The 19,830-nt window shown below is 44.4% G+C and overlaps 1 protein-coding gene across 5 annotated transcripts in view; it reads left to right on the top strand.

Annotated features, from left to right (window-relative positions):
- LOC112224368 (myosin-16-like) overlaps positions 1–19,830 on the top strand; it is a 46,878-nt gene that overhangs the window by 10,367 nt on the left and 16,681 nt on the right. For 3 of the 5 annotated variants that reach the window (XM_024387879.2, XM_024387881.2, XM_042306079.1), the window contains 5 exons: positions 3,833–4,060; positions 5,608–5,712; positions 6,505–6,591; positions 6,803–6,948; positions 13,237–13,327. In XM_024387879.2, coding sequence (XP_024243647.1) covers positions 3,833–4,060; positions 5,608–5,712; positions 6,505–6,591; positions 6,803–6,948; positions 13,237–13,327 — 657 coding nt within the window. Of the gene's footprint in view, positions 1–2,121; positions 2,942–3,832; positions 4,061–5,607; positions 5,772–6,504; positions 6,592–6,802; positions 6,949–13,236; positions 13,328–19,830 lie in introns of those variants that run through there. The other 2 variants (XM_024387880.2, XM_042306081.1) reach the window with 2 other exon arrangements.

Here is a 19,830-nt window from a genome sequence, read left to right as displayed (position 1 = left end):
TTCTGTCCACAGCAGAACTCTCAACATAATGTTGAAAATTCAGCAATCTTTGAGAAGATGTTTTGTTTCAGTGTTTTTTTCTGCAGATGGATGGAAGCTTGCCATGGTTGGATGAGGCATTTGTAGCATACTTGCCCTCCCTCACATTGTTTACGCTCAGTCAGTGGTCAGGTTTTTAAGATTCACTGCAGGCTTTAGTTTTTGAGAAATTCAGAAGGGTTATTTATGAGGTTTGGTTTTTGGTGCCAAACGATTCTTTCATAGTAACCTTCAAACCCTCTGTTCAAAAATGATCAATGCAGTAAACGGTTTGTCTTGGTCTGTCACAGTCTACATAACTCATGCTCATGTGGTGGTCAAGTATCAGCTTCTACTTTAAAAGCTTCTGTCCTGTTAAGAAGGGATGTTAATTCAAAACCATAACAAGAATGCTTTCAGTTTCACCTGGTTAGTTTGTTTTACGATAACCCTCAATACTAACTACTTAACTTCTCTGGGGTAGGGGGCAGCATTTGGAATTTTGGATGAAAAGCGTGCCCAAATTAAACTGCCTTCTACTCAGGCCCAGAAGATAGGATATGCATATAATTGGTAGATTTGGATAGAAAACACAAAAGTTTCCAAAACTGTTAAAATAGTGTCTGTGAGTATAACAGAACTGATTTGGCAGGTGAAAACCGGAAAAAAATCCATTCAGGAAGTAGGCCTTTTTCTTTTTGTAGTTTTCTATTCAGTGCCATTACAGTATCCATTGACTTGGGACTCAAATTGCAGTTCCTATGCCTTCCACTAGATGTCAACAGTCTTTAGAAATTGTTTCAGGCTTGTATTCTGAAAAATGAGGGAGTAAGAGCAGTCTGAATGAGTGGACTCTGCCGTGTCGAGCTTTTTCATGCACGTGACCGAGAGTGCCTTTCTTGTTTACCTTTTATATTGGCAACGTTATTGTCCGGTTCAAATATTATCTATTATTTAGGCTAAAAACAGCCTGAGGATTGAATATAAGCATCGTTTGACATGTTTCTATGAACTTTACGGATACAATTTGGATTTTTTTGGTCTGCCTGTTGTGACTGCGTTTGAGCCTGTGGATTACTGAAGAAAACCGCGAACAAAACGGAGGTTTCTGGATATAAAGAGAGACTTTATCGAACAAAAGGAAAATTTATTGAATAAATGAATGGCAAACATATGAGGATCATCAAAGGTAAGTGATTAATTCTCTCTCTATTTCTGACTTGTGTAACTCTTCTACTTGGCTGATTACTGTTTGTAATGATTTGTCTAATGGGCGATGTTCTCAAATAATCGTACGGTATGCTTCCGCCGTAAAGCTTTTTTGAAATCTGACACCGTGGTTGGATTCGCAAGAAGTTCATCTTTAAACCTGTGTAAAATAGTTGTATCTTTTCTGAATTTTTATAATAAGTATAACTGTATTTGAATTTGGTGCTCTGCAATCTCACTGGATGTTGGCCAGGTGGGACGCTAGCGTCCCACATACCCTAGAGAGGTTTTGAATGAAACACTGATGTAAAATCACTTATGTTATCTTCGGTACAGCATTACAGATAGAGAGTACCCACTGGGGACACACCGGTTGAATAAACGTTGTTTTCATGTAATTTCAATGAAATTACGTTGAACCAGCGTGGAATAGACGTTGAATTGACGTCTGTGCCCAGTGGGTATGCTTAGTCTAGCCTAGTCTCTACGCTTCGTCTGCTGGTTCATTCAAGAAAATCCGCTGCACTTGAACCTAAGGCACAATATGTCCTTTGTGTCCCTGTCTAGATGAATGCCCTGGTATTGTTGAAACTATGTGGGCGTGGTGGGCACATAAGGTCTTTATGCTGTTAATTTTAACAGAGAGAGAGAAGAGAGAGAAAAAAAGTCGTACTTGCGACACTGCCCTTGTTTTCGTCTCTTTGTTTTGTTTAGTTGACTGCTTTGATAGTGTAAGGGTTGTGTTACCAACAGACTGAAGAGGATAACTTAGAGCCATTCACATGACTTGCCATCCTACACCTTCCTACAGTCCCTCCAGGAATCCTTTGGATCCTCTGCCACTAGGGAGAGAGAGACACCTGTTTCAGGAGGGGTGAGGTGAAGGGAGCGAAGGAGAAGAGGGGGAGGAAAGGAGGAGAGGCTGTTGTTGCGGTGTGAGAGCAGTACAGTAGTGGAGGACTGGACACAGAAGTGGGCTTCTGTTTTCTACTCTGGGGGACTGTAAGCGAAGAAAGAATTGAGGAGAGCAGAGGAGGAATGTGTGGATTACAGTAGCAAGTACCAACAGACTGAAATTAAAGAGGAGAAAAGTATTTGATTGAGCAGGACAAAAAGAGAAAGCAACCAAACAAATAGTAGAGAGAGAGAAAGCGAGAGAGAAAGAAAGAGAGATTGATAGAGAGAGACAGAGAAAGAAAGAGATTAAGGGCATACCGCTGCAGGTGTGCGGCGCTAAACAGTGGGCTATAGGGAGAGAGAAAGGAGACTGACTGTTCGCAGCGTGCTGAGTGGAGTTACCGTGGTGACCAAACCGTGAATTAGTACCTTCTCTTCTACAGTGAACCCTCCTGAACCTCTGCTAACCAATCACAGGGAGAGAAAAGCAGAGGGTAGAGGTGTTACATGGAACTTTATTTACAACCTATAAGTCTACCTGGCCTATTAAGGAGGTGCAGTTGATACAGGTGCAGTACAGGGACTGTGTAAGGGTGTTAGGTTACTGTTGAGTTGCGGTAGGTAGAGAGTGTTAGACAGGTCAATTGACAGGTTGATTGACAGGCGTTTGGTTAAGGTGATGTCTGTGGAGCGGGGCCAGGGACGTGGCCACTCCCTCTCTGACTCGGAAGAAACCAACGGGCTGCAGGTGGATCCTGAACCAGAGGAACTGGACTGGGATAGTTTTAGTACTGCATTGGAACAGAGACTGACTATTGTGGGTATACTGGTGTGTTGGGTTGGAGGGTGTGTGTGTGTGTGTGTGTGTGAGTGAGTGAATTCATGTGTTTACATGTGTGTCTGTACTGTTAACTTTTTATACAGTATCTTCACATTATCTGGTAATTTTGAGACAGTGATTTATCTTAACACACCCGCTAACCTTTTGGATAATCTGTATTGAGGGTTGGGAAAAGAGAGTGCCAATTATGTTTTGGAAAATACATTTTTTTGACGTAACTCACTAGCTGGGTAAATAAAGTAGAGATTATGAAGAAAGAGCACAGCACAAACACATTTATATAAACATATTCAGATGGAACATGTGGTCAATGATACATTTGCAAATGGACACATATTTGGGTATGCAGTTCAGCCTCATTCCAAATGCCTTGACCATGATGACTGGTACATTAGAAAATAGCTGACACACTCAACCAGGCGCCAAATAAGACAGACTTTTAAATCTGTCCTGTTCGGGACAGCTGTTGATAAATGATTTGTGTTATTGTAAAACTGGCTTATCAAGTCAGTGTTTTTCTTTCTCTCGACGCATCACTGAGAGGATCGTTTCCCACTATATATTGGAGAGAGGGTTGGGAAAGGGAGGATAAATGTCTCGCTACTTGGGAGTACTCTTGATGCAAGGCATTCTGCTGGTTTTACATCAGTGTGTCTGGGATATGATCTTCTCTCTATGTAAGCTAAATAATTTACCCTACTGTCCTCTCTATTCTTTGCCTTCACATTCCACCACTTTTACGTTGTCTCACCGTTTCACCCCTCAACCCTGAGGCCTCTCTCCTCCTGTTCATGCTCAATCTCCTCCTCCCATACTCACCTCCTGACCCTCTGTGCTTCATCCCTGTCTTCTTCTCCACCTCTTCAGGAGCAGGAGTGTGCCCAGGCGTCAGATCACCGTTGTGCCCAGCTGGAGAAGGCCCAGCGTGGGCTGGAGCTGCAGCTGTCTGGCCTATCTGAGCGCCTGGAGGAGGAGGAGGCGTGCTCGACCCAGCTGGCCCACCACAGAGAGAGGCTGGAGGCAGAGAACAGCAGCCTCAGACGAGACCTGGAGGAACTGGAGAGTGCTCTGACTGCCACCGAGAGAGACAAACAGGTAGGCTACAACCGACTCCTTATGCATTCTCTATGGCTTGGCACCGAATACACTAAACCGGAGCAGAGAGAGATATTATTTAAACAAGAGAACGTCCTTGATTTGGGACTCCTGAACAGGTCTGCACTATACTGACACGCTTCTAGTTTTATTTTACCTCTCTGCTTCATCGGTTTTCGTCTGGCTTTCAGTATTGAATTTTATGCTTTTTCTGTCCTCCTTTTTTATCACTTGAATAGTCCCTGGAGAGTGACTATATTGTAAATATCTAAATGTTAAACTAGTGTGACTACTACATGTACAGACAGAGGTAAATAGAGGGGGTGTTAACATATACTTTTACAACCCCCTCAGAGCTTTAGCTATTTCATTGAGGTTTATGGAAAGATTTAGATGGTATCTTTACTCAGGAATGCTTCATAGAATGCACTGTACTCACAGCATCGGTTGTCTATGATGGGAGAGAGTTGAATTCCTTTGACTTGGACTTTGTCAAATTAGTCCGTTTTACCTAGGCAATGAATATGGTACTCCGGGTGTATTTGGCATAAGAGGGGTTTTTGAGAAACAAAGAATAATGGTGTCAAATCCTTGAACTATGTGAATCTTCTGTTGGCTCATGTGGGTTTCCTGACATGTACAGTAGAAAACCATGTTGTTTCAATATGGATGCAGTACACTGGGATCTACAAGACTAGACCTGCATGGTGGAGCTATTGGCACTGTGCTTTCACAACTAGTAAGTGGTCGGTCTTGATGTCATAACAGTTGTAGGACTATACTTTTTTTTTATCAAAGTAAAATGAAATAAGCTACAAGGAATGCAGGCTATTGGGATTGAGTTGCACAACATTTTTATTGTACACTCTTATCATTTCTATGGTATTTGTCATAAAATATGTGCAACACTTGCAACTTCATATAAAACGTATACATAATTAAGCAATAAGTGCCGAGGGGGGGTGCTATATTATCTGATATACCACAGCTTTTAGCCAATCAGCATCCAAACTACCCTGTTTATAATGAGGTATAAACACTTTCCTCTAAACTAAATCACTTCCCTCTCCTCCATTCCTTCTGATTTATTGATCTGTATTTCAAAGTCCTGACAGTCCCAAACTGTTCCCCTGGTTCATTAGAACCTGATGGCCAAAGTGGGACCACAATTCTACATGCATGTTCCACTTTGATGTTCATGAAGAACAGATTGAGAGTAATGGAATCTGTTTGGTCATCGAAGGGATAATTGTTTTATGGTTTGGCTGCAAAGTCATTGACTAATGCAACTGTTTTCCCAACCCCTCATCACGGTTATTGTATCAGTAGAAAACACATTGTCTAAGGGTCAAATTACTTCCAGATTAAAACATGCACTGTGGTGTTCTTTGTATAGACAGATTTATACTCGTTTGATATTTTCGAAGGTTTATTATTTTTCTCTATTTAGCAACATGTCTGGGGAAGATAAGTAACAAATACAATGGGATTTGTTTTATGATATCAGATGATTTTAATTTCCTCTTTCTCTCCCCCTCATCCTCCAGTTTTCAGAAGGCTCAGTCAGGAAGCTTTCAGAGGAGCTTTCCCAGAGAGAGGAAGCTGTCCAAAAGCTTCAGAAGGAGAAAGAACACCTGGTGGAGCTCAGCCAGGTGAGAACTTCCTGACCTCTCCTCACCCAGTACTAACACCTGGTGGAGCTCAGCCAATGGTGAGAACACACTGTCCCCAGGGGTCATAAAGTGAGGTCAGGGTGAAATGTGAAAGGTCGACCCTGGGTCTAACAGGAAGGGAGATTATGAAAGGGTTTGCAGAAATGCATATCACTCTCACTATAAAGAGCATGTATGCATGTGCATGTGTGCGCGTGTGTGTCGTGTGTGGATTTTCTCTCTCTTGCCCTCTCTTTCGCCCTCTCTCCTTCCATCCATCATGCCCTATACTTGCAGCTATAGGAACCCCAGTACAGCAATGCATACCAGATGCTGTAACCAACAGTAGCAGCTTGATATCCTATATAATCTGTTAAAGTCATTTAGAATCTGAGCCATTATCCTACAGTACGCGGACTGCTTATTATACATGTCCAGCGTGGTGGACGATGTCTGGAAGTTACAGTTTAGCAATTCAAGTAGTGTGAGAAGTGGGAATGGTAATGGCTCAAAGCTCCTAAAATGTTATGAGGGATACAGTCACAGGGTCAGATGTTATGGTGGGGTTACATACATCATGTCACCCCAATGAGTTTGTGTCCGTCTTCTGTTATCGATGTTGGAGAGAGAGAGGACTCACTCTTGGCATTCCCTTGAACAACCCAAATGAACTCATCATGGCTCCTCAGATCCAGTATGGCTGACAGATGCACGCAATCCCAATAGGGGATTAAAGATTTAAGATACATCTGTGGGCCAGACTCAGCCATTTTGTTTCATCCCTGTATGCAGCAAGCCATTGAGGATCTGCAGAGCGAGGAGGAGAAGGTGAACCTCCTGACCAAAGAGAGGGCAAAGTTACAGGTGCAGGCGGAAGATGTAAGTGTATTTGGGGGAGATGCGCCAAATTTGACTTCAGTAGTGTCTAGCTTTATGGTATTGGTACAGTATCATTGTAACATATGATCAAAGAACGTTACGCCTCTGTGATGTTTACCGGATGCTGATGAACGGTTATGCTGTCCCCTCCATTGAAGCCCAGAACCTTTAAAACTCATATTGTTATTCTCTCGCTCTCACTCTCACTCAGTTGGAGTACCTGTTAGAGCAGGAGCGGCATCAGCGTGGGGAGCTGGAGAAAGGCAGGAGGAAGCTGGAGGGAGACAGCAAGTCCACTCTGGAGAGCCTCACTGAGATGGAGAGGATGAGGAGCAGCCTGGAGGAACTCATGAAGAAGTAGATTATATACACTCTTCATACACCAGTTATAAGCTCAATAAGCCAGTTATAGGCACTCAGTTAAATCGGTTATAGATGCTTAATAACAGTTTAATAACGGTTTAAGTCAAGAAGTGGGTTATAGACCAGGGACATCACCAGAGATTCATAGATAGGGGGGCTAAGCCCATTTTAGGGGGGTCTGGGCATACTCCCCCAGGAGTTTTAGCCCCCAAAACGTCTTTTCTCAATGTGTATTTAGAGTAACAACGGGTGTGAAATCTATTAAAATAAGGTTATTTTTGGTCAAGGTTGGCTAAAAGTATACCTGTCTGATAGTTTGTGTTCGACACTGATTAATATGACTTACTTAAATTCTATCCAAATTAAGAAATTAAAGTCCACTCTGTCCCTATCCATCCAACACCAACAAAAGGCACCAAAATGGCTGTACTATGTAGCCAAAATACTTTTGGGATTTTATTTTGTGTGAGAGTGAGTGAGTGAGTGAGTGAGTGAGTGAGTGAGTGAGTGAGTGAGTGAGTGAGTGAGTGAGTGAGTGAGTGAGTGAGTGAGTGAGTGAGTAGACATGCAGGTCATATTATACCATTAGATTTTTTTTTTAAATTTAAGTTTCACCCTTTTGTTAATTGTTGCTCAAAATTAACCCAATAATTCAGACACATGGAAGATCCCAAACAAATATTACAACCTTTGTTACAGAAATGCTCCTCCAGCTTCTCTCTTTTGATGCTTATTTTGTGGTTGGATGCATCAAAGTGTACCTCCTATTTTTAAAGGTTGCAAATTGGTCAATGACACTATTGTGGCTTTAGTGACCCAAGCACTTCACCCGCAATGGACATGACTGCAAGACTTGCAAGCCTTTTCTGACCCATTGTCTTACGCAACCAGGAGTACAGCCGGCACATGACCTTTCACAGGAGCAGCTGCTCACAGGAACTGTGAGGGAAACCTGAATGATTTCCTTCAGAGAAGGAAACACATCATCATCCAGGAGGTTATGCACAGCAAGTACATCTTTGGGAGGACGTCCAGCCTTTCTTTTCCAGGCAAGAAACTTTCTGGCTACCAACATCTCTTGTGTTTTAACATCATTACCGTAGTGCTCGGCAAACTCAGTTCAGCATGATGTATCTAGGAAGCTTTTTGAGTTGGGGCTGCATGCCTGTATGTCTTTGAGCAGACCTGCATCTACAGTCGAGAATCGCTGGTCAAGCTCACAAACCATCCTGTCCAAGCAGGGGAGCAACAACTCTGTTTTCATTGTTTGGGAACATGACAATTCTGTGCCTAAACCCAAGGAGGTTCTCCACCACAATCTCCCATTTTCCTTTGTTTGTGCTCTCTTGATGCATCTGCCTCTGGAATGTTGTGAATTTCACTGAGTGCTTTGGGTCTGTCATAAAGTTCTGTGGCAAATGCATCTGTGCGTTTGACTTTCAGTGTGTCACATACAGCTTGTTTGCCGAAACGAGCTTCTGCCAGGTCTACAGTCTCTTTCTGGAGGAACTTGTCGTCCCTCAGTTACAGAAAGAAGGGACTGAAACATCAGTAGCAAACGCACGGTGGAGAACTTATGAAGCTTTGCTCTCAGACCAACAGCCATGGGGGATCCAATGGCAGATAGACAATCACAAATAGCAGTTAGTGTCCAAGACTGCATTAATGGACCGCAGCTGGCATGCCCAGCGAGTGTTTGAGAGCTGTTCAAGTTCAGCTGATGCTATTCCAAGTTTGGACTGAGCTTCTTTGAACTCGTGGTGGTTAACTAGGGATGTATTGAAAAACGAATACACATTCTCCAAGAAACTGAAAAACTCAGCAGCCTCCGGAATCGCCCTGCAAGTATGACACACCACCAAATTATGCTCATGAGCATAGCAATGTACATATACTGCCTCCAGATGCAGCACTCTGAAATGTGCTTGCACACCTCCTTTGGACCCACTCATGACAGCTGCACCATCATAGGTCTGTGCACTTTAGGCCTGCTACCCCCATCATAGGTCAACACACTTTAGGCCTGCTACCTCCATCATAGGTCAACGCACTTTAGGCCTGCTATCCCCATCATAGGTCTGTGCACTTTAGGCCTGCTAACCCATCATTGGTCAACGCACTTTAGGCCTGCTACCCCCATCATAGGTCAACGCACTTTAGGCCTGCTACCCCCATCATAGGTCAACACACTTTAGGCCTGCTACCCCCATCATAGGTCAACACACTTTAGGCCTGCTACCCCCATCATAGGTCAACACACTTCAGGCCTGCTACCCCCATCATAGGTCAACACACTTTAGGCCTGCTACCCCCATCATAGGTCAACACACTTTAGGCCTGCTACCCCCATCATAGGTCAACACACTTTAGGCCTGCTACGCCTCTCATTTGGAGCTGCTGTTGCAACTCATTTGCTTTTGATTGGGCATCAAATGACTTGATTTCTGCTAGTGCTAGTAAAGGCTCCTTAACTGTCCCCTCTGTCACATACCTAACACACAGAGCCAACTGTTCAGACTGCCCATCCCTGAACACAGCATTCGATCATGTATCTCTCTTCAGAATCTCAGAATGACGTCACATGTGATGGAGTATTGTACCTTTGCAGGAAAGGGTCAAACTCCTTCAAAAGCTCCATACATTCAAGAAAGTTCCCTCTATTTGTTCTTTCACTAGATTCATCATTGGCACGGAAAGAGAGTCCCTGTCTTCCTAACATTGAGGTGACTGCAACAGATACTCCCTTCTCTCTGCAATATCACTAACATGGGCAGATGTTCAAATCTGAGCAATGTTCCCATGATTGCTAGTTGCCTGGTAGCTTTGCTCTGCCACAACACTGTCTCTGTGTGTTTGTGCCAGCTCATGTTTACCGAAGATGGACAAAGATTTTTTTCCAATTTTTGCAGCTATTACTGACAAAATGATCAAATGTAAATGGTTTTGCCAAAAACTCTACATGGAAAGCAGAAAGCTTTACTCTACACAATTGTATTTCTCAAACCAGCAGTGCTGAAATGCCCTTTTCTGTGTACCAAAACTTTTGTGTGGGCAGTTATTCAGCTTCACTTGTCTGGGCCCAGTGTCTTTGTCACCAAAATTGCTCTAATTTCTGGAAGGAGTTGCTGCAGCAGCTTGACTACTTCATTTCTCTGGATCTGTTTCTTGTCCCTCTCTCTCTGGGCATGCTTGTCCTCTCTCTCTGGGCATGCTTGTCTTCTCTCTCGGGGCATGCTTGTCCTCTCTCTCTGGATCTGTTTCTTGTCCCTCTCTCTCTGGGCATGCTTGTCCTCTCTCTCTGGATCTGTTTCTTGTCCTCTCTCTCTGGGCATGCTTGTCCTCTCTCTCTGGGCATGCTTGTCTCGGGGCATGCTTGTCCTCTCTCTCTGGATCTGTTTCTTGTCCCTCTCTCTCTGGGCATGCTTGCTTGCATGCTTGTCCCTCTCTCTCTGGGCATGCTTGTCCCTCTCTCTCTGGGCATGCTTGTCCCTCTCTCTCTGGGCATGCTTGTCCCTCTCTCTCTGGGCATGCTTGTCCCTCTCTCTCTGGGCATGCTTGTCCCTCTCTCTCTGGGCATGCTTGTCTGGGCCTTGTCTCTCTCTGGGCATGCTTGTCCTCTCTCTCTGGATCTGTTTCTTGTCCCTCTCTCTCTGGGCATGCTTGTCCTCTCTCTCTGGGCATGCTTGTCCTCTCTCTCTGGGCATGCTTGTCCTCTCTCTCTGGATCTGTTTCTTGTCCCTCTCTCTCTGGGCATGCTTGTCCTCTCTCTCTGGATCTGTTTCTTGTCCCTCTCTCTCTGGGCATGCTTGTCCTCTCTCTCTGGATCTGTTTCTTGTCCCTCTCTCTCTGGGCATGCTTGTCCTCTCTCTCTGATCTGTTTCTTGATCTGGGCATGCTTGTCCTCTCTCTCTGGATCTGTTTCTTATCCCTCTCTCTCTGGGCATGCTTGTCCTCTCTCTCTTGATCTGTTTCTTGTCCCTCTCTCTCTGGGCATGCTTGTCCTCTCTCTCTTGATCTGTTTCTTGTCCCTCTCTCTCTGGGCATGCTTGTCCTCTCGCTCTGGATCTGTTTCTTGTCCCTCTCTCTCTGGGCATGCTTGTCCTCTCTCTCTGGATTTGTTTCTTGTCCCTCTCTCTCTGGGCATGCTTGTCCTCTCTCTCTGGATCTGTTTCTTGTCCCTCTCTCTCTGGGCATGCTTGTCCTCTCTCTCTGGATCTGTTTCTTGTCCCCCTCTCTCTGGGCATGCTTGCTCTCGCTCTCACTTATACAGCTCGCATGTTGATCTCTGCCTTGCACAGAAGCCTCTCTTTCTGCATGAACATTTTAAGATGTCATGAAAATCATTTATTTATGCCTAACAAAAGTAAGGCATATGATGTCAAATGCTGTATAAATTTAACTGAAAGCTTAAACATCTACTGTCTTTCTTGAGTCACTAACCTTCGACATGCTCCCTCAGCCTCCAGCTTCTTTCCCTCATTCTTGTCTGCTGTGTTTGACGTGTATTGTTATTCAACTCATATTTACAATAACTCAAGGCTTAATAGGTGATTCATCAGTTTAAGTTTCATTTGTTTGAACTGGTAAAATCTTCATTTCTCACCGGATTGGCCTTCGGCAGAGCTGCTGGCATTGCCTCTCTTGAAAAATGTCCATATATCCAGCTGACATTAGTCGTTAGCTTAGCCGACAGTTGAGAAATTGAGGATAATACAATGACATTGCGATCAATACTATGTCGCCTTTTCTACACATGACCTACTGATAATTGTTTTGCAATGGCGTACTGAATGAAAGAAATTGAGTATGAAAAGATATGTTCATGATGTTACGTCCTCGGTCTCATTTATAGCCTGGCACAGATAGCAAAACTACATTAAATACAACGTTAATTAGATATCATCGTCACATAACGGTGTCTTTTAAATTCAACATACGTTAACGTTACCGTTAGATAGCTCGCAACGTCTTACGTGAGGCTGCCTACAATGTAAAAACGTGTTGGTTAACAAAGCTTTGATTATGACCAAAGTTTATAGTAATGAACTCTCTCGCCCTCTGTTCCACTTACCAACTCTACATGAATCCGTCCTGTCAGAGCCTTTTCCTGTCCGTTTACTGTTAGCAAGCAGTCTCAAGCCACAGAAGTAGGTAACGTTAACCAAAATGTTAGCTACGAGTAGGCCTAACGGTCACTAGCGTGTGCAGCATTCTCTGCATCAACAGCCGAAAAAAAGGATTTACAAAGAAAATATATTGACTGATATATTGATTTATTTAGGGGGGGGGGCTAATTAATATTTTAGTGGGGCAAGACGTCCCTGTTATAGACAATGGCAAATCATAGAAAAAATAACAGTTGACGAGTTCAATTACAACTTATAGACAATGAGTTACAGAGATATGAGATATTTATAGAGAGAAATATAATGCAAAGGCCTAGTTTTTTCATAGGCCCAATAGAGTTGGGACTGGTCTGTTGAAAAGTCTTTTATAGTCTGTTGAAATACCCATCTTATCCTCAACCAAAACAAGGGAAATTGGCAGACCGACAGTCCAGGTGTTGTCAACTGACGTCTTTGCTAAGGAATTGCATCTGCATACTATATCAGCCATATGATATCTGTTCAACATCCAAGAAATGAAAAAAAAAACAGTCCAGAAACAGTATTTGGTTTGCTGCTTGCAGACATTTGGATTGCATGTCCCTGGCTTGCAGCAAAACAGATGCCTGGTGGAGGTTATAACATGATATCAGTAGTGCAGAGGACTGTTATCTAGATTTTAAGGGCTCAGGGCCTCAGGCCAGGGTTTCAGTAATGTCCTAACTTGTTGGTATGTGCCTCTCAGTAATATGAGGCTGAATGGAGGAAGGTGTTCTCTGACCTTTACCTGGAGAGTAGAACCAGCTGTGACATACAGGACACAAACGCAATAACATTTTCATTACCAAAACAGAACTGGGCCTTGACGTCAGATGTCATTCATTAATTTCCCCCCTTTCCTTCCCTCGTTCTCTTTCACTCACACACCTCTGTTTCTCACAACAACAAAAAAAAAATTCATTTTCAAAGGAAGAGGGGTCCTTGAAGTCATTCATCCTCGTTGCACAATATTATTCTCACTTGTGAATGCCAATCAAATGAGTGAGTCACCTTGTTGCACCACCAGGATCAAACGAGGTCTGCCACTCATTCTCTCTGCTGAGCATGTCCCCTCACAGGGCAGTTTACTGTGGAAAAGGTATGATGATATTGATATATTCTCTCTCTCTTTCTCAAGGAGAGATGTGGAGATAACCAGCACCAGTACCAAGCTGGAGGCAGAAGAGGCCCTAAACATCAGCCTGCATAGGAGGAACAAGGAGCTGCAGGTTGGACCCAGACTGGAGTTGAAGGGGTGTTTGAGTGGAGATATTGAGGGGTGGGAGGGGAGAGGGGTAATGTTGTGGGTTTGAAGGACTTTAAAGGGAGTTGGGGTCAGGGGTAGGAGGCATTGAGACATATTGTGAGGTGGCAAGGGGGAGGGTGATGGGTTGAGTTGGAAGAGGGGGTGTAGGGTCAGGGGTCGGAAGGCATTAAGACGTGTCGGAGAGAGTGGGAGGATTGGGGGATTAAGGGGGGGGGGGGTGAGGTGGATTTGAGGGGTAAGATTGAAGGGGGTTGCTCCTGGTCGGGATGTCAAGGAGAGATCTGCATTCCTACTTTTCAGCACCACGGCTGTGTTCTGTCCTCTGATTGGTGGGCTGGTTTCACAGCCCCCTGCCTGTCAGGAGAATGAGGAGCTGGTAAAAACACACATCCTTCATCTGAACTGATAAACATCTATAGCCTGGCCTCTCTTATAGAGAGTTAACCTCCATCTGAACTGATAAACATCAATAGCCTGGCATCTCTTAGAGAGTTAACTCCTTCACTCTCTGTGGATATATGCTGTGTAGACATTGCCCTTTGACTTCTCCGTTCAGGTTACGGTTTGCAAAGATGCACTTCAAAATCACAAGAGCCTTCCTAGTGAAATAATGTTTTATAAATAAGTCATTATAGTGCAAAGTATCTGCAAATCAGACACTATGTAAATGGGCTTCATGTCCTCAGAAGATTAAAAAAAAAAACTATGCGCCCTGCAGCTTGTTGTGTTTCCACATTCAGTCCAAAAGTATGTCAATGATTGGGAAAGAGGTTGCATTTTCTTTTTGATTCAACAGTGCCTACGCAACTAAAATAACATTCAGGTCATTCAGTTCTTATATCTGGCATAAATGCCTGAATGAGCACGTAATAACGCTGAAATGATTACTTTAACAGGACGTTTGGTTTTATTGTACTATTTGCAGTTGTCATTGCATTACATTTTTGCAGACACTCTTCTCCAGAGTGACTTACAGGGTCAATTAGGGTTAAATGCACATCGGCAGATTTTGTTCATGTTGTCAGCTCAGGGATTCAAACCAACAACCTTTTAACCCGCAAAATAACAACACTCTTAACCGCTAGACTACCTGTCGACCCCAAAATGATGAAAAGGCCCACGGAAGACAAGGTTACGGGAACAACGTTGACAAGCAGTGGCATACTGTCGCTCCAACACGATTATCTCTCTCCGCCACTGGAACTTGCAGATGAACATGTGTTTTGTCTGGCTCTGTTCCTTCATGCAAAATAATGAGATTGAGAGAGACACTGAAGGAGTTGCAGATAAACAGAGGGACGGAAAGAGAGCCAAGAAGAGAAACAGAGAGAGACACACAGAGATGCAGAGAGAAAGAAAGACAGAGGTGGAAAGAGAAACCAAGAGAGAAACAGAGCGACAGATTGAGGAAAAAGAGAGAGTGGTAAAAGCAAAAAGGGGCAGATCAGGTAAACTCCTCCTGAGATCCATGGATAACTCCAGTTCCTTGATCCTCTATCCAGAGGTTGGGAAAGAACAGAGGAATAAAGACTGTCTTTGTCTGTCTGCTGGGTGAACGAGGGACTGAAAGACGATCGGTGTGTCGGTGAGAGTGGTCATGTTTTCACATTTACTGTAGCCCTGGCATTATCCCATCAATGAAGCCTGTGTGTGTGTGTGTGTGTGTCTGTGTGTGTTTGGATCATGATCAGCATCTCCTCCCACAGATAAAGATGCAGGTGTCCAGGCCAGGCCAGCGCTGAACAAAAGACCAGATTATTGCTCGCCCACTCGCGTGTGGTTTAAATATAAAGGTCACATGAATATATCAAGATTCCCAAGACAGCATTGTAGCTCACAGGAAATCAAAGAGATATCTCATTTATGATGTAGCTATCTTCCCCCCCTACAGTACAGTTAAAGCACAATGTACTGCTGGGGGTAGCAGTTATGCATTTCAGCTGCTTCTTAGGAGAGTTGTAGCTCAAAGAGATAGCTCTGAATAGCTTTGAAATAGCTCTGAACAGCTTGCGTTCTTTACAGTGCAATGTTCTGTATTTATATTGTGTACGTGGGGGAGAGTTGGCTAGTGAAGACCTATGATGATGGAGCTCCCACTACTCCTCTACAGTTCAAAGCAGCTTTGGCAGACACAATATGAATGCAGTTGTAGAATGGGGGGAGCAGATGCATGCTATTCACTTCCATCTCGGAGGTGGGAGATGTTTAATGGCTGGTTTTATGGTGTTTATAATAAAGCAATTCTAGTGGACTGAAAAGGGATCATTGTGTGAGGTCAGAGGTCAAGTCAATCATCATGAACTAGTTTGTGACCAGTATTTTTAAAGTTTTGCTTTAAAGCAGATGTGGGTTTGCATGTCCAGTACGTGTGAAAAAGTAACACAGGACAGGAGCCAGGCCCTCAGCCACCTGGGTACTGTACACAGAGCACATCGTTTTTAATAATATGATTTTGACCTTCCTGTCCTCAGCTACACTCTTAGAAAAAAAGATTCCAAAATGGTTCTTCGGCTATCCCCCATAGGGTAAGCGTTTTTGGTTCCAGGTAGAACCCTTTTGGGTTCCATATAGAACTCTCGGTGGAAAGGGTTGTACATGGAACCAAAAGGGTTCTGCCTGCAACCAAAAAGGGTTATTCAAAGGGTTCTACTATGGGGACAGCTGAAGAACCCTGTTAGGTTCCAGATAGAGACTGATGAGGTAACAGCCTTGAATTACCTGGCCATCGCTCCAGTCAATGAAATCACCAGGGCATTGCCATGGTAGCTACAGCTCCATCTGAAGGCGTTTTAAAAAAACAAAACAAAGTGTTCTTATTCCAGAACTTTTCGAGCTTAAAGTCTGAAATTATCAGAGCATACGTATGTGGACAGTATAGAGAGTTCTATTGATAGGAGTAGAGTCTGTAATGAGGTTAGTTTGATGCAGGAGCAGGTCTGTGGTAGGCGTGTGCCAGGAGAGACTAATCGTTCAGCCTCTGGTCTGGTTCCCCTCTCGGAGGGCTCTCTGAGGGGGGTTGACAGGATATAGCTGCCCACGCTATAGAATACCCCTCAGATACAATCACCGAGCCATCAGGCTCAACTCACATGTGATTGCAATTTATGCTCAATTTAAAATGGTGGAGAGTTGCACTGGGGAAAAAGAGCCCCTAATGTGGAAAGTTTAAGTAAGTGCAATTTCAGATATCAGACCGTCCAAAAGTCCACTGTAATAATGGGCTAACGGTTTTGTTTCCTTTTGCGGTGTCTTATGCTTATACGATGATGCTGAAATGGACTTACTGTGGTAAAACACAATAGTGTGCCAGTACAGCAGTTCCCAGGCATGTTCAGAAGGAAAAAAAACAGGTGGTCCAACAAACTGTTATTCTACAGGGCAGTATTATTGTATCAAAATATTAGCGATAACAGTTTCAGGCAAAGTTGACCGGGGGAGAAGTAACAGACACAATGTATTAAATAGAGCAGTCGGGGAGCTCTGCTACTCTCTCTCTGTGTGTGTGTCAGGAAGTGTGGAGTGTAGAATGCCCGAGGAGAAGCGGCTCCGCTGAGTGGAGCACAGCAGCATGTGTGTGTGTGTGTCGGTATGTGTGTGAGAGAGAGAGAGTGTTGGGGAGAGTCAGTCAGTCAGTTGGGCTGCTGCTGCCTCACCATGGCTGTGCTCTCTGCTGAGGTCCTGCGCTGGCACGTGAGTTTCTACACCACTTTTCTCTCGCTCGCTCGCTCTCTTTTATCCTCCTCTCCTCTTTCTTTTTGCATGCTCTGGAACGTTTGTGTGGGCTTGTGCCATTCATAGGAAGCTTGAATGTTATTAGCTAAAGTTATACCGATGTTATCTGAATGACTAGCCTCCTGGTTGTTTTGCTACCTGTAGAGTATTGTTGAAATATTTGCATATATTATACCGGTTTACTGTCATCACTAAAACTCATTTGACTTAGAGATGATTAGGGCCAGCAGCATACCAAATCAAATTGTACTTGTCACATACACATGGTTAGCAAAATGAGGCAAAATGCTTGTGCTTCTAGTTCTGACCATGCAGTAATATCTAACAAGTAATCTAACAATTTAACAACAACTTTCTTACACACACAAGTGTAAAGGAATGAATAAGAATATGTACATAAAAATATATGGATGAGTGATGGTACAGAACGCCATAGGCTAGAAGCAGTAGATGGTATAGAGTACAGTGTATACATATGAGATGAGTAATGTAGGGTATGTAAACATTATATAAAGTGGCATTGTTTAAAGTGGCTAGTGATACATTTATTACATTCAATGTTTTATTATTAAAGTGGCTAGAGAGGAGTCAGTATGTTGGCAGCAGCCACTCAATGTTAGTGATTGCTGTTTAACAGTCTGATGGCCTTGAGATAGAAGCTGTGTTTCAGTCTCTCTGTCCCAGCTTTGATGCACCTGTACTGACCTCGCCTTCTGGATGATAGTGAGGTGAACAGGCAGTGGCTGGAGTGGTTATTGTCCTTGATGATCTTTTTGGCCTTCCTGTGACATCGGATGGTGTAGGTGTCCTGGAGGGCAGGTAGTTTGCCCGCGGTCATGCGTTGTGCAGACCTCACTACCCTCTGGAGAGCCTTACGGTTGGGGGCGGAGCAGTTGCCATACCAGGCGGTGATACAGCCCGACAGGATGCTCTCGATTGTGCATCTGTAAAAGTTTGTGAGTGTTTTTGGTGGCTGCGCCTTCTTCACTACGCTGTCTGTGTGGGTGAACCATTTCAGTTTGTCCGGGATGTGTACACCGAGGAACTTAAAACTTTCCACCTTCTCCACTACTGTCCCGTCGATGTGGATAGGGGATGCGCCCTCTGCTGTTTCCTGAAGTCCACGATCATCTCCTCTGTTTTGTTGACATTGAGTGTGAGGTTATTTTCCAGACACCACACTCCGATGGCCCTCACCTCCTTCCTGTAGGCCGTCTCGTCGTTGTTGGTAAACAAGCCTACCACTGTAGTGTCGTCTGCAAACTTGATGATTGAGTTGGAGGCGTGCATGGCCACGCAGTCATGGGTGAACAGGGAAAACAGGAGAGGGCTGAGAACGCACCCTGTGGGGTCCCAGTGTTGAGGATCAGCGGGGTGGAGACGTTATTTCCTACCCTCACCACCTGGGGGCGGCCCGTCAGGAAGTCCAGGACCCAGTTGCACACGGCAGCGTCGAGACCCAGGGTCACGAGCTTAATGACAAGTTTGGAGGGTACTATGGTGTTAAATGCTGAGCTGTAGTCGATGAACAGCATTCTTACATAGGTATTCCTCTTGTCCAGATGGGTTAGGGCAGTGTGCAGTGTGATTGTGTCGTCTGTGGACCTACTGGGGCGGTAAGCAAATTGGAGTGGGTCTAGGGTGTAAGGTAGGGTGGAGGTGATATGGTCCTTTACTAGTCTCTCAAAGCACTTCATGATGACGGAAGTGAGTGCTACTGGGCGATAGTCATTTAGCTCAGTTACCTTAGCTTTCTTGGGATCAGGAACAATGGTGGCCCTCTTGAAGCATGTGGGAACAGCAGACTGGGATGAAGATTGATTGAATGTCTGTAAACACACCAGCCAGCTGGTCTGCGCATGCTCTGAGGGCGCAGCTAGGGATGCCGTCTGGGTCGGCATCCTTGCAAGGGTTAACACGTTAAAATGTTTTACTCACATTGGCCACAGAGGAGAGCCAGCAGGTTTTGGTAGCGGGCCATGTCGGTGGCACTGTATTGTCCTCAAAGCGAGCAAAGAAGTTATTTAGTTTGTCTGGGAGCAAGACATCATGGCCCACGACGAGGCTGGTTTTCTTTTTGTAGTCCGTGATTGACTGTAGACCCAGCCACATACCTCATGTCTGAGCTGTTGAATTGCAACTCTACTTTGTCTCTATACTGACGCTTAGCTTGTTTGATTGCCTTGCGGAGGGAATAGCTAAACTGTTTGTATTCGGTCATGATTTTGGTCGCCTTGCCCTGATTAAAAGCAATGGTTCGTGCTTTCAGTTTTGCGCGAATGCTGCCATCAATCCACAGTTTCTGTTTGGGGAAGGTTAGCACCCTGCACCAGACTCCTAGCTTTCCTCTGAAGCTATGTAAGGTTGGTCCTTGATGGGAGACCAGATGCTGCTGGAAGTGGTGTTCGAGTGCCAGTAGGAGGCACTCTTTCCTCTGGTCTAAAAAAAATATCTCAATGCCCCTGGGCAGTGGTTGGGGACATTGCCCTGTGTAGGACGCCATCTTTCAGATGGAATGTTAAACGGGTGTCCTGTCTCGCTGTGGTCACTAAAGATCCCATGGCACTTATTGTGAGAGTATGGTGTTAAACCCGGTGTCTTGGCTAAATTTCCAATTTGGCCCTCATGGTCACCTAATAATCCCCAGCTTCCAATTGGCTCATTCTTCCTCTCTCCTGTAGCTATTCCCCAGGTCATTGCTGTACATGAAAATATGTTCTCAGTTAATTTACC

This window comes from Oncorhynchus tshawytscha, linkage group LG25 (assembly GCF_018296145.1).
Source record: "Oncorhynchus tshawytscha isolate Ot180627B linkage group LG25, Otsh_v2.0, whole genome shotgun sequence".
In the NCBI taxonomy this organism is placed as follows: domain Eukaryota; kingdom Metazoa; phylum Chordata; class Actinopteri; order Salmoniformes; family Salmonidae; genus Oncorhynchus; species Oncorhynchus tshawytscha.
This window is presented reverse-complemented; position numbering and strand designations above follow the sequence as displayed.